General features: G+C 41.2%; 1 protein-coding gene across 2 annotated transcripts; it reads left to right on the forward strand.

Annotated features, from left to right (window-relative positions):
- The first annotated feature begins 295 nt into the window (after positions 1 to 295).
- Positions 296 to 25,568, forward strand: LOC119482061 (GRB2-associated-binding protein 1-like). 2 transcript variants are annotated; one of them, XM_037759450.1, is made up of 14 exons: positions 296 to 601; positions 733 to 852; positions 8,994 to 9,122; positions 9,512 to 9,707; positions 11,326 to 11,518; positions 12,837 to 13,525; positions 14,856 to 14,938; positions 15,048 to 15,157; positions 16,175 to 16,464; positions 18,278 to 18,349; positions 20,075 to 20,171; positions 21,562 to 21,694; positions 22,404 to 22,538; positions 24,863 to 25,568. In XM_037759450.1, the coding sequence occupies exons 2-14, from the start codon at positions 775 to 777 to the stop codon at positions 25,043 to 25,045; spliced, it is 2,388 nt and encodes a 795-aa protein (XP_037615378.1). In that variant the 5' UTR covers positions 296 to 601; positions 733 to 774; the 3' UTR covers positions 25,046 to 25,568. The 2 variants fall into 2 exon arrangements, with proteins under 2 accessions (XP_037615378.1, XP_037615379.1); XM_037759451.1 differs by having other exon boundaries at positions 298 to 601; positions 9,512 to 9,677.
- Positions 25,569 to 27,900: the final 2,332 nt, after the last annotated feature.

Raw genomic sequence — 27,900 nt, forward strand, 5'->3', positions numbered from 1 at the left:
ATCAATAATCCCTCGGAAATACCACATTAAGACACCAAGACGTCAATCATTAAAATACAGTATTGTACATTATTCTGAAATGGCCATTCTGCATAATGACTTTTACTTTGGTACTCGCAAAACTATTGTTGAATTTTGAATGCAGGATTTTGACTTGTAACTTGTGAGAACTTCTACGCTGCACATACACATACATAGCCACAGGGGGAGTTTCCTGTTATCCTGAGCAAGAGCAGAAGGGGAGGAGTAAGGAAGGAGGGGAAAGGGGGAGGAGAGGAGGGAAGGAATGTCCAGCCAAGGCATTATTGTGTTTGGTTGTCGCACAACCAGAGAGAGAGAGAGAGAGGGATAGGAGGGAGGAGGGAAGAGGGACTTTGCTGGGAAGTAGAAACCCTTTCAGAAGGAGGTGTGACTCAGCCGTGGAGACGGAGGAGCAGCTCCCTCATGTGTGGATGGAAACTGCTGGAGTCTATCAACCAAGTTTATTGATCACAGGAACTGATTTAAACTCTCTCCAAATGATTGGAAGTCTGATCTTACTGATTTAAAGATCATCGGATCGGTTGGAGGACTGACTTGAAGCCAGATCAACTGATTTCAGGTCTGATTAGAAGCCAAATCGACTGATTTGACGCTCGATTGGTCTAGTCTGATTGACTGCTGGGGATCCTAATTGACTCATTGGAAGTCTGTGACACCTGATTGGAAGGCCTGATCGACTGGTTGTTTCAGGTTGATTGATCGGAGGTCTGTGTTGGAGTTGTTGGAGCCAGGATGAGCGGAGCAGCAGGGGAGGTGGTGTGTGAAGGCTGGCTGAGAAAGTCACCACCAGAGAAGAAGCTACGCCGTTATGTGAGTAGTTCACTTTTACTTTTAGCCAAAAATATAATCTTGAAGTTTTTAAAATACTGAAAAGCACCTGTTGGCTTGTTGGGTGCCTGCACTCAGTCAATACTGACTGATTTTCAGAAGCTGACATGCTGAACACACACAGTTTTTCGTTAAGCCTGAAAATGAGCTCTCTGTTTCATCACTATTTACTAGGGCTGCACAATTAATCAAATATTAATCATGATGACGATTTTGGCTTCTCACAATTAAATGAACATGCCCACAGACTGCATATAAGAAGTGGACGTAGTCACCGAGACGTCACCCATTAGTTTGTGGACGCTTTGAAGCCTCAAGTTCGTGGCTTCATCTTGGCCGTCTCCGTCTTGGTTTTTGGCCATCGTCATCTTGGTTTTTGGCCATCGCCATATTATTTTTTGGCCACTGCCATCTTGGTTTTTGGCTGTCACTCTCTTGGTTTTTGGTCATCATCGCCATCTTGGTTTTTGTCTGTCGCCATCTTGGTTTTTGGCCGTCGCCATCTTGGTTTGCACCGTCGCCATGTTGAGTACTTCACTTTTACTTTTGGCAAAAAACAAAATCTCAGAATACGTTTTTAAAAGACTAAAAAGTAGGCTACCTGTTGGCTTGTTGGGTGTTAATACTGACTGATTTTTAGATGCTGACCTGCTGAGCAAACACACTCCTGAGTAGTTTTAAATTAAGCCTGAAGATGAGCTCTCTGTTTTATCACTATTTACATACTAAGTCATTTTCCAAAGTCACAATCATAAAGTGATAAAACAATCATCTGTCTGCTGCTCACACTGGACAGAAAGTGACCTCATGTTTTAGATTTACTTTGGTCTGTCAGAATATGCATTTCCTGTCTGTTTAATTCAACCTTTTCTTCTTCTAGGTAGGTAGGGAGATTAAGACGTAGGTAGGTAGGTAGGTAGGTAGGTAGGTATGTAGGGAGATAAAGACGTAGGTAGGTAGGTAGGTAGGGAAATAAAGACGTAGGTAGGTAGGTAGACTGATAAAGACGTAGGTAGGTAGGTATGTAGGTAGGGAGATAAAGACGTAGGTAGGTTGGTAGGTAGGTAGGTAGGCTGATAAAGACGTAGGTAGGTAGGGAGATAAAGACGTAGGTAGGTAGGTATGGAGATAAAGACGTAGGTAGGTAGGTATGGAGATAAAGACGTAGGTAGGTAGGTAGGTAGGTAGGCTGATAAAGACGTAGGTAGGTATGGAGATAAAGACGTAGGTAGGTAGGTATGTAGGTAGGGAGATAAAGACATAGGTAGGTAGGTTGGTAGGCTGATAAAGACGTAGGTAGGTAGGGAGATAAAGACGTAGGTAGGTATGGAGATAAAGACGTAGGTAGGTAGGTATGTAGGTAGGGAGATAAAGACATAGGTAGGTAGGTTGGTAGGCTGATAAAGACGTAGGTAGGCAGGTAGGGAGATAAAGACGTAGGTAGGTAGGTATGGAGATAAAGACGTAGGTAGGTAGGTATGGAGATAAAGACGTAGGTAGGTAGGTAGGCTGATAAAGACGTAAGTAGGTAGGGAGATAAAGACGTAGGTAGGTAGGTAGGTAGGTAGGTAGCTAAAGACGTAGGTAGGTAAGTAGGTAGGTAGGGAGATAAAGACGTTGGTAGGTAGGTAAATAGATAGATAAATAGATAGATAGAGAGAGAGAGAGATGGATAAGATGGATACATACTAGGTAAATAGAGAGATAGGTAGGTAGGTAGATAAATAGGTAGCTAGAGAGAGAGATAGATAGATAGATAGAAACCAAAATCCAATGAATTTGGGAACAATTCAAATCAGCACGAGGCTACGCTGCAGCACAGCTCGCTTTCCAGTAAAGAAGCAGCTTAGGCCGTTATATACACACACACACACACACACTGCATATCTGGCATGCTTTGCCAGTGAGTTGAGCTGATCTCATCTCACCTCTACATATTTTCCCTTAATGTTTTCTTTCTTTGCTCTGTTGTCTTTGTTTCCAGACTGTCCCTTTCTCTTTCATTCATTTACTTTCTCTTCCTGTTTTTTCTGTGTGTTTGTGTGTGTGTGTGTGTGTGTGTGTGTGTGTAAAAGTTATTGTTTAGACAGAAGAAGAGAGAACTTGCCTTTTCTACTGCTGTGTGTCTGAGCGGTTGTGGTTTCTGATCTGACACAGCAAACTTTTATGTGGATGAAGTGGGTTCTCCCTCTGATAAAATGAGAACAGATGCTGAAACAAATGACGGCTAAAAGAACAGGACTCCATTTCCCACAATCCCCGTAGCTGTAAACTAAATGTCATCCCAGGGTTTTAGAGAGGGAACAAACATACCGCACAAGTTGCAAAGAAGAAGAAGAAGAGGAGAGAGACGAGATGAAGAGCTCATTGTTCAGACTGTGTGCCCGCCATGATGGTATACACAGCCTAGTGTGTGTACACACACACACATACACCGTCAGGCCAGCTGTGTGTCGACTGTCAACACACACACACACACACACACACACACACACGGAGCAGCCTATAATGGCTGCAGCAGGCCGAGTGTGTGTTCATGTGTTCATGTTAAGTATTGGGCCAGAGTTCGTGGAGTGTACCTCATCATACATACACTCCCTGTTCTGGAAGTGTGTGTGTGTGTGTGCGTGAGTGTGTGTGTGTGTGTGTGTGTGTGTGTGTGTGTGTGTGTGTGTGTGTGTGTGTGTGTGTGTGTGTGTGTGTGTGTGTGTGTGTGTTATGTAATAAACTAATCGCTCTCAGCTGGGCCTGGTTGGAAGAGGGGGCCTCCCTGAAGATTTAGAAGATTTGGAAACAAACACATGGACTGGAACAAAACTAAGGAGAATGATACATTCTGCAACCTTCAGTGCAATAACACACAAGGTCAAACACAGTTTAAGGAAAGCCGTATCTGTAAAGGTAACACATTTATTTTCAAATGGAAACGCCCACTAAGCCGTTCAGTAAGCTAATCAATAAGGTTCTGAATAATGTGAACGCTAGCGCTAGCTGAGTCAACGTTAGCTGTGCTAAGTTTGTAAATAACTTAAAGGTTTAGTTCAGATTTTTTGAAGCGGGGTTGTATGTATATTCACGTGTTCTGCGGCGTAAAATTGTTGCTTTTCTGAATGGAGTCTGGTGGCTTTGAAGAGAGCGATATCGCGGCTTCAGCTTCCCGCCGGAAAGAGCTGTCTGGCGGCGAGGTGAAGCAGCTGTGGACGGGGGCAACAGAAAAATGCCACCTAAAACAAATCAATATCAGTTTAAGTGTACGCTATATTTATGGTGCCTTCAAATGAAACTGGTGAGCTCGTGTTTGCAACATGGGAAGTCGTGTACACAATATGTTTGGCGTTTAAGTGGTTAAGTCGTGAGAACACCGCTACTAAGCAACGGAAATATTAATGTTACTGTCGGCGTCTAGAAGCCACAGAGGCTATCAATTTAGCAAGCTAGCGGGTAACATAATGCAGGAAATACAAAGGTATAATGACAAAGGAAGAAGATGAGGCCGTTGGGAATATCAGCGTTTTCCTCAGACATATTATAAAATTACAAAGAAAAACAATATACGACTAAAATTACAATACATTCAGTTATTATGCACAAAAAAAAACCGTCAACAAACACGTCACAACTCGTGAACTCTGAGCTTTCAGAATCTTTCCACTTACGAGGTCGTGAATGGCTCCCTGATGGTCTAGAGACTAGGATTCGGCGCTCTCACCACCCCGACCCGGGTATGAGTTCCTGGTTGAAGGTGGCTGTAGCTCAGTGGGTAGAGCGGGTCGTCCTTTAACCACAAGGTTGGCGGTTCGATCCCCAGTTCCTACAGACTGACGAATGACGCATGACGAAGTGTCCTTGAGCGAGACACTAAACCCAAAGTGCATCCCCGGGTGCTTACGGCAGCACTGCTCCTAAAATACTTAGGATAAAGCCGTTATCTACGCTCCCGTCAAAGCCACCAGACTCCATTCACAAAAACAGTAATTTTACCTTGCAGAACACAGGAGTTGCTGGTCTACCACTGCCTCGATCAGTTAGTTTGTTTATGTTATTGCAAGACTCGTCATATACAGCCGCTTTGTCCCGCCCCTTGGCGTCACTTTAGGACTAGGCAACAAAACTCGTTTTAGGTTTAGGAAAGAACTACAGCTAAAAACTACTACATTTGTACAGCGAAAATGAACGTTGTAAACGCAGGACACGGACGAACAGTAACGTGGAAGTGACGGGACACGAACAGCGGTCTCCTGGATGAAATCCTTGTGTTTAGTGGACCCATCTACCTCCCCTCCCGCCAGCCCAGTGTGTGTCTTTTTGCTCTTTCAACTACATCACCACACACGCGCCGCACTTTTTCGGAGCGTCGCCGTGGATAGGTTTACATTGTAGTTAACGGAACGTCTGTTGCGTATCATACCGGCGCTAAAGGGTATTGTGGTACCGAACGCTGATGGCCATGACAAAGCCTCGGTATTTTGACGCCCTGGGAATGAGAACGGGATGGGTGTTGTGTGACTTTCGGATCCAAACTAACGTGGCGTTCACAGCAGTACATCGCTTAGCTTCCTTGCTGGTACTCTTGTCTGCTTCTCCAAACTGGGAGCACGCCGACCGCCATCTAAGTTATTGTATGTTAATACACTGACTATAAGGATGTATATATATCTAACATGTAGCAGAGTCATCATGCAGAAACTGACGTCAGTTCACATGGGAAAAGATTTTAGAAACATTTTGATGCTAAAACCTGCTTATTTACTGGTTAAACTTTGATTTATAGTATAATTTCCTTTGCAATGAAGGGATTCAGTGGTTCAGTGGACCCCCAAGAGAGTTCCAAGATAAATTTGAGGAGCTGCAGACAATTGATGGACTTTTATTATTATTTTTTACGTTCCTCTAGTTGTTGATTTTTTTAATGTAAATTACTGGGGAAAAAAATACCAAAATAAATCGTCTATTTCTGCTACACAAAATGATGTACATTTTTTTTGTTTGTTTATGAAATGATGATTAATATTGCGTCTTAAAGTCCCTAACAACTTTTAAATTAAACAATCAAAGAAGGAAATAATTCTTTCTTAGGTTGCGATTAGACACACAGTAGCTTTATTTTAAGGGGTAACACGCATAAAAGGTTGGTAACCACAACTTGTTTATATCATCTTTATAATGACTGTAGTAGTAATGTTGGTGTGTTCCCAGATCTCAGCAATCCATTTAGTGTTTCGCAAAGTCAACATACAGTAACTGACATAACTGATGACCAAAACAAGTAGTGATAAACCAGAACCATCCTTAAAGAATAAATAATAAATAAATAAATAAATAAATAAATAAATATAATTAAATAATAAATATGTTCCATTTTAGTGTCATTGGATTTGAAAACTATTTTGATGCTTTTCTGCTCCATATTTGGGAGTTTTAAAGGTCCCATATCGTGCTCATTTTCAGGTTCATACTTGTATTTTGTGTTTCTACTAGAACATGTTTACATGCTGTAATGTTCAAGAAAGCCTTTATTTTTTTCATACTGTCTGTCTGAATGTACCTGTATTCACCCTCCGTCTGAAACGCTCCGTTTTAGTGCATTCCAACGGAATTGCGTCGCTAGGCAACAGCTTGAGTCCATGTTTACTTCCTGTCAGCTGATGTTATTAACATACACTGCAACAGGAAATAAACTGGGACACATTTGGAATGTTTATGTTTAAAACCATGTAAATATTGTATATTTCATCACAAATGGACAGAAATCCTAATGGCTTGTTTCAAACGCACAATTTCTGAATACGGGCTCTGTATATTGATAGTTTTGATAGTTTAACAGTATTTATATAGCACTTATACCTGCTTTATAATATAAAAGACATGGAAATCTCACTTTTTACAATATGGCACCTTTAAGGAAGCAATAATAAACAACGAGGTGTAGTTGATAAGAAGGGACGAGGCATTTCGACTGCAGAGACGTTTGATTTCAGTTCCTTCACAGTGTTTCACCGCCGTAAGATCGAAAGTGTTGTTGAAAGTTACACGTCTGCAGTTCTGAGAACTGGAAAGTGTTGAATGTGATGCGAAGAGGAGGAATAGATCAGTAAAATGAGGAAGTGAACAGTGGGACGACGTTATTCAGCTCTGCTGTTAATTTTGGTTTGGAGGCAGGATGGAGGAAGTGTTATTTTAGATCCATTGTGCCCTCTTCCTCTCAGGGGTCAGAGGTCAAAGGAGGAAACAAATGAGAGAGAATAGGTGGAGAAGAGATTAGAGAAAGTGTTTGGGGAGAAGAGGTTATCATTATTCTGATATTCAGTGTGGATAATAAGGATAATGTTACTTTTTGCAGACAGATGAAATGTACAAATACAAGTGATTTCTTTCCAACAAAATGCATATTGTGTGTAAAAAAAAAAGAAGCTTTTTCGGCTCGTGAATTAGTTGCTGACAACGGAGTAAATATCGACGATATTAACCCTCTGAACGGGCCCATGTAGGAAGCCAATATTTGGCCGTATTACTATTGTAGGTGGGCCGTGTTGTTGATGACTTTGCTGAGTGAAACGCCCATAGGATGAACTTCTAATGGTTTCTCCTAACAGGTTTCTCTTTGTTATTATGGAGTGGGATCATGGATTTAAATCTATAGCAATATAATTGTTACCTCTCATATGTTGGAAAATGTGCACCTACTGTAATCTGTGTCTGTGATAACATTGGATCGCTGAGTCCAGGGCAGGTTGTTGAATTAAGCCGGGTTTCCACCAAAAGCACCCGGGACTTTTAGAGCCTGGAACAACTCTTCAAGGAACTAAAAGGTTCCTTCAACCCACTGACGGTCTGAAGACCTGCGAAGATCAGGCAAATTAGTCCGCCGACGTATATGAAAAAGCAACATGACGTGGGACGAGGGCTGCCGGTGGTCACAGCGGTAAACACACTCTGCTGCCTGCAGCTCAGTGTGTCCGCCTGGTCGAGAAAGTTTGCTCCGGCTGGTGGCCGGTACTTGGTATTTCCTCAACGGATCTCAACATGGCTGCCGGGTCACAACCTTTCTCATTTTACAGCTAAACCGTGCACTACAAGATGATTCTGAAAACATCTGAGGAGAGAAATAGACATTAACGTAACAGAATATTGATTCATATTTGATCAGCGCTGCATAGTTTGACCGTTTGATCGGAGTTTGTGAGTGATTGACAGCCGGTCAGAGACGGCAAGGCTCCAGATCAGCTCTGACTGCTTGTTTTCCTCCGGTCTGTGAAATCTTGCAGATGCCGTTAGGAGCACCGAAGGACACATTACTCATATTTGCTCCATTTCTACCTACTGCAGCTTTAATTAGAAGGCGTAGAAGCTTGAAGATGGCAGAGTGAGGGGAGAACAAACACACACATCTACTGCCATCTCTTAATGGCATTTCCTGTTCAGCTATTTCCTCTTCCTGTCTGTGTTCTGTGTGTGTGGGTGAGGGGGTGGGGGGGGTGGTCACGTTGGTTATGTTGAGAAACATAATTAAACAGGGATCGGAAGCGATGGATTTGTTGGACTGTTGGACACACACGCACACGTGCTGCATTTAGCCACATAAGCAGAAGCACAAAGCTTAATCCTACAATTGAAAACACTCTCCGTCACCAAGTCTGTGTCGTTTCTTTAGTTTTTTCTCTGATTCCTTTAAACAGAAAAATCCTTCCTCATGCTCTGCTTCACACGTTTAAACAGTCATGATACACACTAACTACACACTAACCACTCAAACACACACATGGCCGGTGAGTCATGTCTGAAATATGAGGTGTCATCCCGTGGGTCGCTCATGGGAGATGGACCCTACCCATAATGCTCAGCGCATGACGGCAACAACCTGAGAGAAGTGTTAAACATTGTGTGCGTGTGTGTGTGTGATGTTTAGTTAACATTCATGTGCAGTGGAGTGTAAAACTTCTGACATGGGAGAGAGACACCAGAGTCAGGCAGAAACATCAGATAGAATAGTCAAAACATTGATTGCACAATCGATACTTTGACTTTTAAGGAGATTGTGCTGATAATACTTTCACTTAAAGGGCGCGTCCATCTGCCAGATTGTGTCCCATTGTGTGTTAATAACTGTCTCTGGCTGTGTCCAGGCGTGGAAGCGGCGTTGGTTCGTGCTGCGGAGCGGTCGGCTAAGCGGGGAGCCCGACGTCCTGCAGTACTTCAAGAACCAGCAGTCCCGCCGGCCAATCAGGACCATCAACCTGAACCTGTGTGAACAGGTGAATAGAGATTACAAGAAGGAATCTGAAACTTATTGTGCATGTTTAAAAGTTTTAATTGAGTTCTTTTTTTAGCTTCTCTTTACAGATTAAAGGTTTGTGTGTTAGAATATTTATTTATTTTCTTCATGTATTTATTCTTTTATGTATTAATTTATGGATGAGTCATTTTAATCCTCCATAAATATGCTCCACTGCACTAACAGAAGTAATATGTAGACACAAGTTTCTGTGTTGAATACTAACTAATTATTAATGCTGCATTTTATTTGCTAATGATATATTATTGAATTTTCCTTAATAGAAGCAACAGGTTTTGTTGCTTGACGTTACTGAATGTTGTACACTCATTCCCCATGTCTGCCTCTCTGTATCCCTTTCTCCTTCAGGTGGACGCCGGCCTGACGTTTACCAAGAAGGAGCTGGAGAGCAGCTTCGTTTTCGACCTGAGGACGGAGGAGAGGACCTGGTACCTGGTGGCCGAGTCTGAGGAGGACATGAACCGCTGGGTGTCCTCCATCTGTCTGCTCTGTGGCTTCAACCCCACCGACGACGGTACGACGGAGACAGAGGGAGGGAAGAAAGATAGGAGGGGTAGGTAGGTAGGGAGGTAGGTAGGTAGGTAGAGAGGTAGGAAGTTAGGTAGGTAGGTAGGTAGGTAGGTAGAGAGGTAGGTAGAGAGGTAAGTGGGTAGCTAGAGAGGTATGTTGGTAGGTAGAGAGGTATGTAGGTAGGTAGAGAGGTATGTAGGTAGGTAGAGGTATGTAGGTAGGTAGAGAGGTATGTAGGTAGCTAGGTAAGTAGATAGGTAGGTAGGTATAGAGGTATGTAGGTAGGTAGAGAGGTAGGTAGGTAGGTAGGTAGAGAGGTAGAGAGGTATGTAGGTAGGTAGGTAGAGGTAAGTAGGTAGAGAGGTAGAGAGGTAGGTAGGTAGAGAGGTAGAGAGGTATGTAGGTAGGTAGGTAGAGAGGTAGGTAGGTAGAGAGGTATGTAGGTAGGTAGGTAGAGAGGTAGGTAGGTAGAGAGGTATGTAGGTAGGTAGGTAGAGAGGTATGTAGGTAGGTAGGTAGGTAGAGAGGTAGAGAGGTATGTATGTAGGTAGGTAGGTAGGTAGGTAGAGAGGTAGATAGAGAGGTGGATGGATAGATAGAGAGGTAGGTAGATAGATAGATAGAGAGATAGATAGGTAGACAGAGAATTAGGTAGATGGATGGATGATGGATGGAGAGCACCTTTCTTGTTCTGTATTTGAAGTGGATAGAAGTGTGGGTTGTGGCTGAGTCAGTGTGAAAACTAGTGGGAGGAGAGAAGAGAGAGAACATGCAGAAAGAAAAGATTGACGAAAGTGTCCCAAGGACGTCGGTGACTCAGATGTAAAATATCAGATATGGTATTATGTATAACAGCTCTGCCTTTTGCAGTCATTTGACTTCAATACCAACTTTTAGCAACATGCGTAACACTCTTTTCTTAAAGGAACAGTGTGTAGCAATTAACAGAAATGGAATATGATGATATACTGTATATAATATGTTTTCATAAGTGTAAAATCACCTGAAACTAAGAATTGTTTTGTCTTCGTTAGCTTAGAATGAGTCCTTCATATCTACATAGGGAGCGGGTCCTCTTCACGGAGTCCGCCATGTTTCTACAGTAGCCCGGAACGGACAAAGCAAACACTGCTTTTAAGTTACCTGAAGGCCACTGTAGTTCTCTGACACGCTTGTGAAACTGCAGTAACGTGATCGTCAGAGTGCTAAACCATGGTACCGGTACTGCTCCTAAAGTAGTGTTAATATGCTGAGGATGGTCTCTGAGTGAGGGATGAGTGAGTGGAGGGGTACTCGGTTGGTTGCAATCTGCAACCACACCACTAGATACCGCCAGATTCTACACACTGTACCTTTTAAAGTTAATTTTATAAGGGTTAATCTAACTGTAATGTTTATGCTGAGATCGATGGACTTCTGCTTTGACACAGTTGTTGCAGCCTAACAAAGATTTATTGTACTATTGATTTGATATGATATGATATGATATGATATGATATGATACAGTACAGTCCAACACCACCACTAACTAAAATCTGTGTTAATAGGTTGAGCTGCAATACCCACAATGCCCTGCAGGGAGACACAGGAACTTGGAGGAGTTTCTCTCTCAACATTTTCCTTCCTCATTTGGGTGACTTTTCTTTCTACAGTCCCGGAGAGACCTCCCGTCTCCGGCTCGTCCTCCGTCACAGCGATGACCCCGACCAGTGGCACTGCCGCCGTTGCCACGGTAGCAGGGTTACTCCCACCCCCCTATGACCCAGTGAATGTGCGAAACCTGGAGCCCGATGGAAATGCAGAAGAAGATTACCTGTGGCTATCACACTGCCAGAGTCACATTGGGTAAACACACACACACAAATACAGGAAACGAGACTTCCTTTTTTGGGATGTGAAACTGTTTCCAGTCTGTTTATACTCTGAATTTGGAGATTTTTAGGGATTTACAGACCTCAATCCTAGAAGAAGAAGGACTAAACAAGTGCAATATGCTTCTGCCGACCGACTATTAAAACTTAGCAAAACAAAAAATGACACAATGATAATAGTAAACAGAATTATGAATCAGTTACACAGGTGAGTTTTGTGTAAAAGGTTGGCTTACGTTTAAAAAATATATAAATGCTCAAATTTGACTTTTCCAATCTGGGAGTCACAAATTAATCACACATTTTGTATCCGTTCAAAATGTACCTTAAAGGGAGATTTGTCAAGTATTTAATACTCTTATCAACATGGGAGTGGACAAATATGCTGCTTTATGCAAATGTATGTATATATTTATTATTGGAAATCAATTGCCAACACAAAACAATGACAGATATTGTCCAGAAACCCTCACAGGTACTGCATTTAGCATAAAACAATATGCTCCAATCATAACATGCATAAAGTGAACATGTCTTTGAAGGGGAGACTCGTGGGTACCCATAGAACCCATTTTCATTCACATGTCTTGGGGTCAGAGGTCAAGGGACCGCTTTGAAAATGGCCATGCCAGTTTTTCCTCGCTAAAATGTAGCCCAACGTTGGAGCGTTATGTAGCCTCTTTTCCGACAAGGTGGTATACCATGGTTGGTACCAATGCTTTGTAGTTTCATGTGATATCTGTAGCTTCACTCTAGCCCTAAAACTGAACCTGCTAGAGCCTCTGAAAGACGGTAAAGGTCTCAGAGGGTAATCGCTAGCACTAATGCTAATCGCAAGCATACACACATCCCAGTCTTGCACATAAACTCACATTCACAAATGTTTATAAGAGTTTATACTGTATTTTGTCACCATGACAAACCATTTACAGCACTCATCATAACAATAGTCAGCATGCTAGCGATTAGCATTAGCACTAATTAGCTAATTGGAAGGGTAACGGCTATCATGAACAGTCATTTAAAAACAGTAAAGCCCGGCTAAATGCTAAAGTAACGTAGACCAAGCCCAGCAGATCATGTGGTGTTTTATTTATGTTCTGTAACTGTAGCATGAAAGCATGGTGGAATTAGCCAGCTAGCGTGCTAATTAGCCGCTAAATGAGTAAAACTGACCAGTTACTCTTTAGTATGAACAGTTTCAATGAGAACTACTCAATCATGTTTTTGGTGTTTTGCTGCATCTTTGATGAACTGTCCGTTTTAAAACTCTCTTATTTTGGTGTGTCCAGGCCTCCTTTAGGTTCCTCCACTTCTCTTGAAACTGACTACACCGACAACCCTCCTCCCTCCGCCACCTCCTCCTCCTCTTCCTCTTCCTCCTCTCCTTCCCTGCTTCCCAACGGCCTCCCACTTCCATCCTCCTCTTCCTCCTCCTCTTCTTCCGGCTTTAGGACAGCCCCTTGGACAGTTGCTTCCATGACAGGCCCTTTCAGCCAGTCTCCGGATGCCAGCACGACCTCTGACCTCCAGAGACAAGCCGGCAGACCTCGTTGTCACCCCTCTCCGCATCCCAGGAAGCACTCCCTGGACTTCCACCTGCGACCCGTGGCGATACCTCTCAGTGACGATACACTCTCCGCCGTGCATCCAAATACGCACTCCAACACCACCAGTGGTTACCAGATCCCTCGTCCGGCGTCCACCACGCAACCGCGACCCCCTCGCCGCCCATCCTCTACCCCCAGTGTGGACTCCCTGACCCAGGCGGAGCTCCACGCCTCCACCCCGACTCCACCTCCACGCCCACCCAAGCCCCAGACCATCGCGGCCCAGGGAGAGAGCTCGGCTGTGGGCACGTGGCCTGCCACACTCCCCCGCTCCAGCGCAGAGCCGGAGAGGAGGGATGGATATGTGGAGGGAGGGGCAGGAGGTGTGCCGAGGAGCAACACTATCACAGCACCAGGACGCACACAGACGGGTAAGAAGACAGCAGTCTGGCTTTCATTAAACGTCTTGTTTTAAAGGAATAGTTTGACATTGTGGGAAATATGCTTCATCGTCACTACTAACCGGCAGAGGTAAGCAGCTTTATTGTGTAGAACTGGCAGCGTTGATGGATTATATCCTCACAGCTGAAACAGTTTGTGCCTGTTTGCACCATAATTGGGAATTAGTTTCATGAGAACGTTGCCCCACAACAGCACAGATCAGCCAGATCTCTGTAAAAAAGCTTTCTCAAATATTCTTTCATGATAGCAACACAGCTGCTTCAGAACATATTCAGGACAACAGTCTCTGGATTCAGACTTGCTCAGACTTGATTGGCCATCTACATTCAGATCTGGTCAAGCTCTGTTTCCACTCTGTCAACACAAGTCTTAAAGCCCGGCGGTGGATTAGAGCCGGGGGAGGGGGTTAATATTCAGAGATATTCTCATAAATTTGCCACTTTAATCTCAGAGAATATTAAAGTTTTTCTTCTCGTAAATTTATGATTTTATAATCTTGCAAATTTTTGAGTTTTTTTCTTGTAAATTTGCCACTTTAATCTTAGAGAATGTCCAAGCTTTTTTCTCGTAAATGTATGACTTTTTAATATCGCAAATTTGTGAGTTATTTTTCCATTAAATTTGCCAATTTAATCTCAAGGAATATCCAAGTTTTTTTCGTAAAATTTTTGAATTTCTAATCTCACAATTGTATTTATTTATTCTCCTAAATTTGCCACTTTAGTCTCAGAGAATATTAAAGCTTTCTTCTCGTAAATTTATGACTTTATAATCTCACAAAGTTTTTTTCTTGTAAATTTGCCACTTTAATCTCAAAGAATATCCAAATAATGTTTCTCATACATTTACGACTTTAATCTAAAAAAATCTGAGTTTTTTCTCTGAATATTACCGCCCTCCCTTGGCTCTGTAATTAGCATCTTTTACCTACAATGGCCCTAATATGTCATCGTATAAAGCTGCACAAATATTCTATCAATAAGTTACATGTGATTTTTACAATGTAATAGTGGTCAATGTATGTTCAGTATATGTAGCATATAAAGGAATAGTTTGACATTTTGGGAAATAAACACATTTGTTTTCTTGCCGAGAATGAAATGAGAAGATTGACACTACTCTGTGTTCATAGATTGGTGTTAATCTTCTCATCTAACTCTCAGCAAGGTTTTCCAAAATCGTTGAGCTATTGGTTTTGAACCATTGTGCTTCAGGTGTTTTATGTAATAGTCTATATACTGTGTATATATATATATATATATATATATATATATGTATCTATATATGTGTGTTTTTCAGGTTGTGAGTCTTTTTACATCCCTCGGTCTCTGTCCGACAGAGCGAGCATGTTTGAGTTCAGCGAGAGCTTCAACAGCTACTTTGTAAGTTCAAACTTTTAAAACCCTCAAAAATAAAATACAACACCTGTACATGTTCCATGTCTTTATTTTATCATTTTATCTCTGTATCATTTCAAAACGTCTCTCTCAGTTTAATAAAGGCATGGTGCCGCTGGGTAGTGTTTGCTCTGAAGATGATGATGTGGACGAAAACTATGTTCCCATGAGCGCCGCCACCACTGAGCCTCCTGTTGCACCGAGGTTAGTCAGATTATACGTGACGTGATGAGACTGTGTTCATTTAGTGATTTGTTTCGAAAGGATTAAAAGAGCTGAAATTGTTACGTTTTGACCTGCAGTTTAAAGAAAAAGCGTTAACAGACATTTTTATTATAATGCTAATAACGTGTTTCTTTTGACATATTTTTAAACATTTATAAACTCCATAAATACAAAAATAAATGTGTCATTAAATGTAGAAAAAAATAATATAAAAAATAAATGTAGCCATTGATAAAATAGGAGATAAATTGAAATTTCTGTTTTAATTTGCATCTTTATTTATTTGTCTTTGTGTTAATTCCTCTATTTTTATTTACTCCTCTGTTTAATTTTCCCTTTTATTTATTATGTGTTTATTTTTTATTTTTTTTTATATGTATTCGTTTTTTTTGCATTTATTTTATATTCGTTTTGAAATGGGTTTATTTATTTATGTATTTATGCATTTATTTATTTCTGCATGATTCTCCCTTTGCATTTCACCCCTTATCTTACTGTATTTCCCCAAACTTATTTCTTCTGTATTCTTTTCTTTATGCATTTCTGCCTCATTATGCAAATGAGGGGGCTGTCGCTCAACATGTGTCATCATGGTTCCGTCCTCCATAGTTGCTATGACGCTTGTGGCTCTTTCTGACAGAACCTGTTAGTAAGCTAACGGTTAGCTGGTCGGTCTTTTCTAAAGAGCTCCAGGAGTCTTACTCCTTCCTTCGTTAAGTACCCGGCAGTGAAAATGCTGTTTTCTGCACACACTGCCAGAGTACAGTTTTCGGTCATGCACAGTGGAAATGCCGATATAACGGATCATATTAAGACGACCAAACATACATGTTGGCTACAACCTCATCAAAGAACCCTAAAACACTCTGAAGAACACAATATTCTACCCTTTATACAACCTGTGGAAGTGGAACCCCATATTGATCCCCGGACTTCCCTGGGACTTATTTTCAAAAACACCACCCCAATTTCTAATGTCTTCTTCTCTGGTTCCAGGGTGCCTCCACATCCTCCCTCTGACCCCTCTGTCCAGCTCCAGGATGCCAACTACGTCCCCATGACCCCCCTCACCCCTTCCCTTCCCGTTCACCCCATCCCTGCCACAGGTGACCTGGCGTCCCTGGGGAGGCAAGTCCCCCCACCCGCCCACATGGGTTTTCGTAACTCCCCCCTGGCTTCCGGCACTCCCCTCACCCCGCCGCTCCGGAGGAACACCGTGAACACCGGCGGCGGGGTGGAGACCATGCCCCCTCCGATCCACCGCAACCTGAAACCACAACGCAGAGGTGAGTAGGAGCTCATCAGGGATTATCAAGACTGGGACGTAATAGAACCGCATTACATTATCAAATTACAAAAACTATATAAGTAGAAAGGAAAGAAAGAAAATTACAATTACTAACAGATGCACTCAAACATCTTTTGGCTACTTTGAAGGGCCTTTTTTTTTGCTATTTTCCCTTCAAGCCCTTCTACAAACGTTTCCCCACGTGACCTGACGTAGGTTTCTGCATGATGACGCTGCTACATATACAGTAACTAAACATCCTCATAGTCAGTGTATTAACGTTACATACAGTAGCTTAGATGGCGGTCGGCACGCTCCCAGTTTGGAGAAGCAGACAGGAGTACCGGTACGGAAGCTAAGCTATAGATCGAATCCGAAAGTCACACAATAACAAACGATGCAGCAGTAGACCAGCAACTCCCGTGTACTGCGAGGTAAAATTACTGTTTTTGTGAATGGAGTCTGGTGGTTTTGAAGACAGCGATATAACGGCTTCAGTTCCCCGTCAGAAAGAGCTGCCTGATAGCGAGGTAAAGAGTTGAAAATATTCTAAATATAGCGTACACTTAAACTGATATTTAGTTTTTTTTTAAGTGGCTAAAATACATTTTTCTGTTGCTCCCGTCCACAGCCGCTTTACCTCGCCGTCGGACAGCGCTTTCCGATGGGGAACTGAAGCCGTTACATCGCTCTCTTCAAAGCCGCCAGACTTCATTTACAAAAACAGTCATTACATACAACCCCTCTTCAAAAAATCTGCACTAACCGTTTCAGTTATTTCCAAACTTCAGCACAGCTAATGTTGACCCAGCCAGCTAATTTTAGTGAGAAAGTCATCGATGGTACGTTTCATTAAATTGCATTGAATTTTATTATTTCTTACAGTAAGGTCGGCTATAATCTCTCTAAACCAGGGGTCAGCAACCTGCGGCTCCGGAGCCACATGCGGCTCTTTAGCTCCTCTCCAGGGGCTCCCTGTGGATTTAAAAAAAAAAAAATTGTGGAAATAAATAACTTTTTTTTGTTTACATTTGAATTTTTATTTATCAGTGTTGCAGGTCTATGGTACGACGGTACGACGGAGTATTAGGGCCACATTGAGGGAAAAAAAAAAAAATCTGAGATTTCGAGAATAAAATCTTAATATTACGAGAATAAAATCAAAGGTTTACGAGAAAAAAAGTTGCAATATTATGATTATTATTTATTCTCGTAATATTATGTCTTTTTTTCTCGTAAAGCTATTACTTTATTCTTGGAATATTACGACTTTTTTTTCTCGTAAAGTTATGACTTTATTTTCGGAATATTACGACTTTTTCTTGCAAATTTATGACTTTATTCTCGTAATATGACGATTTTCTTTCTCGTAAAGTTATGACTTTATTCTCGTAATATTCCGAAATTTTTCACGCAAAGTTGTGACTTTATTCTCATAACATTACGAATTTTTTCTCATAGTATTATGACTTTATTCTCGAAATCTCTGTTTTTTTTCCCTAAATGTGGCCCTTATACTCCGTCGTATATTTATATACGTAGACTGTAGTCTGTGTTACCTTCATCACAATGTTTAAATGTTTTGCGGCTCCAGACAGATTTTTTCTTTTTCCTTTTTTTTGCCTAATATTGCTCTTTTGATAGTGAAGGTTGCTGACCCCTGATCTAAACCAAACAAGGAATCATCACTATACGAAGAGACTGTTGTTGTTCTGGTTTGCATAGAAACTGAAATGTAAATTGTGCACGTTAACAGACATTGATTTAGTTGGTTGATGCTTTCTGCTCTCTGATGTTGTGAATCACTGCAGGAGTTTGTGTCGGTCAGCCTGCAGAGAGAACGGACGTCCAGACTGCTGCAGAGTCCACACACAAAACCAGAGGTATGAACTGCAAGATTTCTCCTCCTGTTTCTTCTCTCTCAGTGGCTCTCTCCATATGTCTCTCTCTGTTTGTCATTTCTCGCCTCTCTTGTTCCCCTTCAACCTCTTTTAGTTTGAATTATTTACCTGCTTCCACTTTGCTCAACGAGGCTGCACGACAGCCACAGCTCCATATGTAGCTTATAGAAACTCGTTAAATATTAGTAAAGGTTCACAGGTAGGGAGCTGATTCTGCAACACTCCAAACTGCTTCATTGGAGATTTTAAACATAAAAAACACATTAGTGTTTAGAGACTTTACTATAAGCCATATACACGCGTCTCTGTTGGCCAGATCACAAACATGATTGTAATCCGTCTTGGTGTTTCCAGCTACATCCAGTCCAGAAGAAGCTGTTTGGTAGAAGAATAACCTTTGCACTTTAGCAGTTTAGCTATTAACAACTATCCAATGCTGGATTCCTTCTTTAATGAGACAGAGAAGAAGAGGCTAATTTTAGTGTAACTTTGGTTGCCTTTATCTACAATGACCAGATATTAGGATAGTCCCGGTTTCAAGCATGGTGTCCCAAGTCCCAACCAATATCTGTTAAACACTAAAATGTCCCGGTTTCCAACATTCACTACCAAATTGTCCCGGGTTTCACCAGAATTGAAATAATAATAATAATGATATTTACTATTTAATATAAAAAGTCAAACAACACGTCTGAATTCAACACTGATTTGTCTGTATGTGTGTCAATCAATCAATTGATTATGGCGGTTGTTTATGGAGGACGGAACCTGCCAAAATAAAAAATAAATTAATAAATAAATAAATGACTCAGTAAATAAATAAATATATCATTATATGTAGCAAGAATAATATAAAAATAAATGTAGGCATTAATTAATGAATTCATAAAATGCGTCATAAATTTATATTTCTGTTTCTTCTTTATTTGTTTCTTTGTATTAATTCTCTTATTTATTTATTTACTCCTCTGTTGAATTTCCCCTTTTATTTATTCATTTATTTGTATTAATGTTTAAATTAATCATTTATATTTGCATATCATTTGCATTTATTTTTTATTTATTTATTTTTGCATTTATCTTTTATTTATTTTTACATTTATTTTTAAATGTGTATTTATTGGGGCTGTCAGTCGATTAAAATATTTAATCGCGATTAATCGCATATGTTTTGTTGTTCAAAATGTACCTTAAAGAGAGAATTGTCAAGTATTTAATACTCTTATCAACATGGGAGTGGGCAAATATGCTGCTTTATGCAAATGTATGTATATATTTATTATTGTAAATCGATGAACAACACAAAACAATGAAGTGAAGAGTGTAAATAGGGTCTTTAACCTCTGTGTCTCGGACCTGTTTAGCACAAAAAACTGCAAATAAAGGAAATCTGATGCCTCAAAAAGCTATTTCTTGAACAACAGCAGTATTCTCTCTCCACTGTTGTGCTCCTGGCGACCCTACCAGGTGTGTTGCATCAGCAGCTAATAACACTTGAGTCACACCTATTACCCCATGTGAGACGTCAGTGCAGACGCTCCGGTCTCTACACTCCCCCTGATCTACCAAACTAAAAGCCCCATTCATTTCCCTCTGATTGCAGGCTCTAGTCCTAAATCTGTACTCTACTATGGGTGAGATGACAAACAATATTTTACTTCAACACAGAGTGAAAAGCCTCTCCCTCTCTCTCTCTCTCCCTTCCAGTGAAACCAGCTCCTCTGGACATCACTCCAGTGCAGCAGGACTGGCAGGAAGTCCCGCCCCCGGTCCGCTCGCCTGTCACTCGAACCTTCACACGAGAGTAAGTGTTTGTATGTTTGTGATGTTTTATCGCAGCCTCGACAGAAAACTACAAAACATGTCAATATTTAATGTCTACTACAGAACCAGAGAGTGATGTGTGAATATCAGAGCAGTTACATTCAGCTGTGTTGCTCTCTGCTGCCCCACTGTAGTGATGAACGATTACTGCAAGTTATTACTGATTGACTAATAGAGATTAAAGTAGAAAGTAGTAGCTGCTACACACACAAAAAAACTGAGACATGAACATATAATCTAATACTGGTGTTATTATATAATGATTAACTATATCTAATGATGAAAGAATTGGGATGTTACAGTTGCTCTTATAAAAAAAAGCATAAAGAAATATGAGAAAAATAGAAATAAAGGAGTATATAAAATGTAAATTATGTACATAATACTATTACACATAACATAATATATGTAGAGGAATATAAATATATGATAAAAATAAGAAATATGTACAAATATGTGCATCACACATACAATACATAACCACAGTAAAATAAGTAAATAATAAAAACAATTACATTATACTGAAAATATGAATTTGGTAATATATTTTGTCGTTAGTTCATTCGTACTATTTCATTAATTCAGGGCTGCAGATTATGGATTAATCAGACAGTTATTCTCTTGATTAATTGATTAATCGTTTTGCCTATATTAAATTTAAAAACAGTTTTTTTTTTAAAATGCCCATCGCAACTTCCCATAGCTTAAAGGGATAGTTCGGGTGTTTTGAAGTGGGGTTGTATGAGGTATTTCTCCATAGTCAGTGTATTGTACTGCTGTGGACGGGGGCAGCAGCAAAACGGATTTTAGACACCTAAAAGAATCAATATCAGTTCAAGTGTACGCTATATTTAAAATATTTTCACTGGTTTAATTTGCTAAAGCTGTTATCTATGCTCTTGCCAAAGCCACCAGATTCCATTGGAAAAAAACTGTAATTTTACCTCACAGAACACAGGAGTTGCTATTCTACTGCTGCCTCGATTGATTAGTTTGATTGTGTTATTGTGTGACTTTGGTTAGTTTGAATTCACCAAAATCTCACAATAACACAAACAAACTAACCGACCGAGGACGCGGTAGACCAGCAACTCCCGTTTCTGTGAGGGAAAATCACAGGTTTTTTCAATGGAGTCTGGTGGCTTTGAAGAGAGTATAGATGGATACAATGGCTACAGTTCCCTGTTGGAAAGGGCTGTCTGACAGTGTGTGTGTGTGTGTGTGTGTGTGTGTGTGTGTGTGTGTGTGTGTGTGTGTGTGTGTGTGTGTGTGTGTGTGTGTGTGTGTGTGTGTGTGTGTGTGTGTGTGTGTGTGTGTGTGTGTGTGTGTGTGTGTGTGCGTGCGTGCGTGCGTGTGCGTGTGTGTGTCAGTCCGTCCAGTCGTCCGTCAGTCAGGCCGACCTCTGCTCACAGCTCGTCTCCCTCCTCCGACTCTGATGACACAGAGGAAAGCTACGTCGCCATGACGACGGCCCCCAGCCTCAGTTTCAGCGCCGGGGAGCCGGTAAAACACTCCTTCCTTAACACTGTACTTCCTTTCTTTTTTCCTCTCTTCTTTTTTTCCTTCCATGATTTCTCTCTTTCCTCTGTCCTTCCTTCTTCCTATCTATCATCTTTCCTTTCATCCATCCTTACTTCATTTCTTCCTTACCTTTTTGATCTTATTCATTTTTGGCTTCATGACTTATTTTCTCTCCCTCCATTTACTTCTTTCATTTGTTTATTTATTCTTTCCTTCCCTTCTTTCTCTTTCTTCTTCCACATTTATTTTTGTTTTGTTCTAAAAAATCAGCATGCTACCACGCTATAGTAAGATAGTAAACATGGTAAACATCTTCTAAACATCAGCATGTTAGTATGCTAACACACTAAACTAAGATAGTAAACATGGTAACATCCTGTTTAGTGTTTACTCCCCTTCCCTCAGGAAGGAGATACAGGACAATTAAAACACACACAAACAGACTACGATATAGCTTTTACGCACAGGTAGCCAAGCGTGTAGAATTGTATTTGTTTTTTATTAGTTTTCAATCAGGCATTATCGTTTCAGTTTAGTTTTAGTTTTTCTTTAAGGATATAGTTTTTATTTAGTTGACAAAAAATATTTTTTGCTAATTATTTTTGGTTCAGTTGTAGTTTGCTATAATAACCCTGGTGTGTGTGTGTGTGTGTGTGTGTGTGTGTGTGTGTGTGTGTGTGTACGTGTACAGTCTCTGAGGCTCATGCTGCACCGGGCCTCAGAGGGCGGCGTCAGCAGCCCGGTGCTACGGCGAGCCAAAGGCGACAAACAGGTGGAGTACCTGGACCTGGACCTCCACACCGGGCGATCCACTCCAACGAGACAGGTAACACCACTCTGTCTCTCTCTCTCTCTCTCTCTCTCTCTCTCTCTCTCTCTCTCTTTCTCTCTGTCACGTCACACAAATCACATTAACACTGCATATATCTTCTACTGTTATTGTATTGTGCAGCCCTGTTTGCATGTATATATATATTTTGTTATCATTTTTCAATAATTGGTCAATAGAGATCTAATAAATCATTCATGTCTGGTGGGAGTTAAGGCTACTAGAGGGACATAACATCTTATCAACACTTTCTTCATGTGTTTAAGTATTAAATAGTTAATATTTTATTCCACTAATTTATTCTGTTGTTTTTTCAATATGTGTAATAATATATTTATAATTTGATCAGCTTTGTCATTGGCTGCATCATATCTTTTTTTCACAGTTTTCTTCTTTTTTTAAAAATATTTTTTTTGTATTTCTTTTCCATTATTTAAATATCTTGAAGCAAATTTTTTTTATAGAATTTTATATCTTTCACATACAGATAACCCAGTGCATAAACAAACAAACAAAAAAAGGAACAAAAGGGAAAAAGAGTTTAATTTGATGTTTCATTATAGAAGTAGGCCTTCTGCTGCTGCTATGACTTTCTATTAAAGTTTCATCTATATTACTCAGAGGTGGAAGAAGTACTCAGATCTTGTACTTGAGTAAAAATAGTAATACCACAGTGTAGAAATACTAGAAGTAAAAGTCCTGCAGGCAAAACTTAACTTTACTTCTCCTGAAGATTAATTTGAGATGCGGCCCAGCACTGTGTGTCAAGCTGTTCTAGTCAGAAATCAGAAATAAAAATGTATAAATAAATAAATTCATTAAAATAAATTGTGAAATTGTATAAGAGCGTAGAACATTATAGAGATAGAAGTATATGATGCTATCCCCATGCTTTATCAATTCTCATAAGTTGACATCATTTGTTACACAGATTTGGTGCTAAATGTAACCATTTGTTTCCACTTGAGAATTGATAAAAATGATCAATAATCCCTCCAAAATACCACATTAAGACACCAAGACCTTGAGGAACACCAGAGAAAAAGACATGCTGTGATTTGGGATCAAAAACTTTTGACATTTGTTTTTGTTCTTTTTGCAATTCTTATTGTCAATCTAGCTAGGAAAGCCATCCATCCTCTGAATGCTCTAGGTCTCTAGTCTGATCCATCCATCCTCTGAATGCTCTAGGTCTCTAGTTTGATCCATCCATCCTCTGAATGCTCTAGGTCTCTAGTCTGATCCATCCATCCTCTGAATGCTCTAGGTCTTTAGTTTGATCCATCCATCCTCTGAATGCTCTAGGTCTCTAGTCTAATCCATCCATCCTCTGAATGCTCTAGGTCTCTAGTTTGATCCATCCGTCCTCTGAATGCTCTAGGTCTCTAGTCTGATCCATCCGTCCTCTGAATGCTCTAGGTCTTTAGTTTGATCCATCCATCCTCTGAATGCTCTAGGTCTCTAGTCTGATCCATCCATCTTCTGAATGCTCTAGGTCTCTAGTCTGATCCATCCATCCTCTGAATGCTCTAGGTCTCTAGTCTGATCCATCCATCCTCTGAATGCTCTAGGTCTCTAGTGTGATCCATCCATCCTCTGAATGCTCTAGGTCTCTAGTTTGTGGCTGTAAAGTTTCATGAGGCTGTGATGATCCTAGAGGTCACCACAGGTCATTTTATACAGTGAGGTCACGTTTAAAACAAAAATGGTCTCAAGACTGTTTAGGGACCCCAGTATGTGGCAATATTCTAAAACAACATTTTAGAATAGGAGACAATAACACTTTTATACTGCATGGTTTCAGCCCCAAACTGCATGTGATTATCATAAAGTGGGCATGTCTGTAAAGGGGAGACTCGTAGAAACCCATAGAACCCATTTACATTCACTGATCTGGAGGTCAGAGGTCAAGGGACCCCTTTGAAAATGGCCATGACAGTTTGTCCTCGCTAAAATTTAGCTTAAGTTTGGAGCGTTTTTTATTTTATTTATCTTCATTCTAGCTTTAAAACTAAGCCGCTACAACCTAAAAATCACAAGTAATGCGTTAAAGAAATGGTTGCCGTCAAAACGAGTTTGCGCTAACGCGTTATTATCACGTTAACTTTCATAGCCCTTGTTTGTTTTACATGTAAACAATATATGTGTATGGTCCACCTTATCTTGCCCACATTCCCTCTAGCAACTGGATTTGTGTTTTGTGTATACTTGTATACGGTCAATGGAGTTCTAAAGTATCTTATATTCACCTTCCAAGCATATTCTTCTTCTTGCATCAATAAATCAACATAAGTGTTAAAATACATCTTTACCATAACCAGAAACGCTGCACGGCAGAAGGTGGAGGCGACGGCAGTGAGCAGGCCGGAGCAGGCGAGGAGCGTGCACGGGGCGAGCGTACGCGTGTGGACTACGTGGTGGTGGACCCCAAAAGAACCAAGGCCCTGAGGAGCACCAGAGAAGCATGGCATGATGGGAGGATGTCCACGGAGAAGGAGAAATGATTGAGATGTGAACACACTCACAGACGTGATGTTTGAAACCAGTTACTTTGCTTAAAAGTAATAAATTCTTTACTCCACTTCTCTTTTCTATACGAACAGAAAGATATGTCAGTGATAACATCTGTATTGTGTGATCGGATGTATTGAAACTGAGATTTTATTTAACTAACTAGATTATTTCTTTGCCTCTGAGAAATGTTGTAGAAATAAAAACGTAGGTCAAGATACCAGTTTCTAAAGAACGACAGTCAGCCCAGTTAAATCCACCAGCATCAACTCAAGCGTCAGTTAGTTCTCTGAAATAGTGAACACGATGGTGGACGAATCAGATGTTCTGATGATTCACAAATCAGAATAATTATTATCAGTGATCATTTTCATATGTAATCGTTCCAGCAGCTTCGTGTGCAGCCAGTGATTCTGTCAAAATCAAATCTGTAATGTTCCTCCTGATCGATGATTCTGTGATTTACAGTGATGTCTAGTCCAACAGTGAATCCATGAATAAACACTACACATCACTCTTTGGGCTTCTAGTGGGTTTTTATTGGTTAACAGGAAGTCTGAATCCAAGCCCTAATCAGCTTAAACATGCAGTTCATCTAGTGGCCACTAGATGCTGCAAAACTATAAAGTGAGGAATCTCTGTGTGTCCTTCGTATCATCCGCATGTCTCGAGAACCGCTCATCCGATCTACTTCACACTTGGCAGGTGAATTATTGGGGACCAAAGGGAGTGCTTCGGCGAATTTGGTGCAATTTGGACAAATAATTATGTACAGGGATGCACCCATACCCGATACTCGAATGGGTATGGGTGCTCATGTACTCGTACTCGCAAAGCGGCTCCAATACAACGGCACCGATACCACTTTACAGCAGCGCAACGTTAACCTCTCGTCACCATCTTTCGGGTCCTCCCGCTCCACCTCCCCGACGGTGCAGGCGAGACGGGCCGGTGGTGCGCCCGACCCAGCTGGGCCAGGATCCCACCTCAGCCGGCGCGCGCCGGCCCTCACTTTCATTGCGCCACGGGGTTTTGCTTGCACCCTCTGACTCGCGCGGGCGTTAGACTCCTTGGTCCGTGTTTCAAGACGAGTCGGGTGGGTTGCCGACATCGCCACTGGCCCCTGGCGCGTTTTACGTGGGCCGCGGCACAGCGCGGTTGGACAGTCCGCCCCGGTTGACAGTCGCGCAGGGAGCAGAGAGCCCCGTCACGGTGCGGCGCGGTCCGGGCGGGGAGCGTTGTAAAGCTGCGGCCGCGATTCACCTTCACCCCGAGCCTTTCCAAGCCAACCTAGAGCCAGTAGCGGCGCACCGCCTCGTATGCGGGACTCCCCAGCCTGCCGTGTGTCGCTCACACCCTCCAGCTGGTTGTTAACGAGGGTCTTTTGGCACAGAGAAGTACTCGTATCGGTGTGGCGGTACTGAGTCAGAAGACTGAAAAACAGTTCCCATCCACATAATAATATAAAATAAAATGCCTTCTTAATAATAATAATGAACAAATGCCTCTTCAATAATGAACAAATGCCTCTATATTAACAAACAATTAAGGAAACTGAAATATTGGTTTGTGTTTTTCCTTTTACCCTCCTTTAAAGTTTTCCCAAATAAAATACACTAAAAGAAATGGGTATAAAGGGTTTCATTGAAAATCAACAAATGAATAGAATACAAAAATACAGCCTGCAGGCGTTAGGCTATTGTAAGGCAAGCCAGATCGTTGCACAAATAGTACCTAAACGTCCCAGTGCAGGTAACCCAATTGGTTGGCACTTAACTTGTTTCCCCAACTAGGAGAGTCAACACTCTCAACAAACAAAACACAAAGATCACAGAATCCCAAAAGGGCCCAAAACAGACCAGAGTTTCTGGTAAAGCTGATAACACATGTTGCATTGAGTGAAGGAGAGATCAGAATGACCCTGGGTGTGCAGTTTCCCTCCTCTTTTAAGCCCTACAGAAAGGGCGTCGTTACACCCTGATTGGCCAAGAGGGGAATGCACCAAGCTGCTCTCAACTATCATTTAAGAGCCAGTCCCCACACCCTGCGCAACAGGTGAACTGAATAACCCTCTAATCACTCAGCAACTCAACCAAAAAAACACCAGGGAAAAGGGAAACAACAGCAAGCACCAGAGAATTGGCAGCTGCCACATCGGTACTCGGTTGTGAATGACTACAGCTGATTTCAGAGCTGTTTGTGACTCAAGTAATTTCGAGTAAGTCTCAAGTCAAGCTTTATGTCCTTAGGGGCCAATCAAGTCACAAGTCTTTAAATCATTTTAGTGCCATAAGATGAGATTTAAATGTTTCTGCTTTCAAGTCTCAAGTCTGAAATCTGAGGCAAGATCTGTCTTTCACAACAAAAGGCAACATAGTGTAAAGACAAGGCATGCGTGCTATGTATGCCTTGTGCATGAGGTGTATGAAATGCCTCAGCATGCCAGTGTATATTTAGGAAAGGCAGGTCTAAAGTGAAGGCACGGTAAAGTAAAGGAATCCACTGCCCAGAAGTGCTGACAAGGAGCTCATGTAATAGTGAAACTACCTGGAGTGAAAAAGCAATGCAACATGATGACACTGCAGTTCTACAGTATCTTTTACTATGATTGGGTGCTCCTGGTTTTATATTGAGTGTGTCCAACATAGATTTCCAACATCAATTCCAACATAAGTCCAACATAAATTTCCCCATGTGGATGAATGAAGTAGATCTTAATCTTGCCACTTTTTGAGTCAGGCTCTGCTATGTTATTCAGCAGAACCGAAACATGAATTGAAACTGGGATTACCCAGATCTGAGCAGCCCTAAAGTAAAAACAAAAACATACCTGTGTGACCAGCAAAGA

Source organism: Sebastes umbrosus, chromosome 22 (assembly GCF_015220745.1).
Source record: "Sebastes umbrosus isolate fSebUmb1 chromosome 22, fSebUmb1.pri, whole genome shotgun sequence".
Lineage (NCBI taxonomy): Eukaryota > Metazoa > Chordata > Actinopteri > Perciformes > Sebastidae > Sebastes > Sebastes umbrosus.

Coding starts and splice junctions, on each gene's coding strand:
- LOC119482061 (XM_037759450.1), top strand. CDS start 775: ATGAGCGGAGCAGCAGGGGAGGTGGTGTGTGAAGGCTGGCTGAGAAAG. Junction 9,123..9,511: donor ACCTGAACCTGTGTGAACAG/GTGAATAGAGAT, acceptor TTTCTCCTTCAG/GTGGACGCCGGCCTGACGTT. Junction 20,172..21,561: donor ACTCGAACCTTCACACGAGA/GTAAGTGTTTGT, acceptor TGTGTGTGTCAG/TCCGTCCAGTCGTCCGTCAG.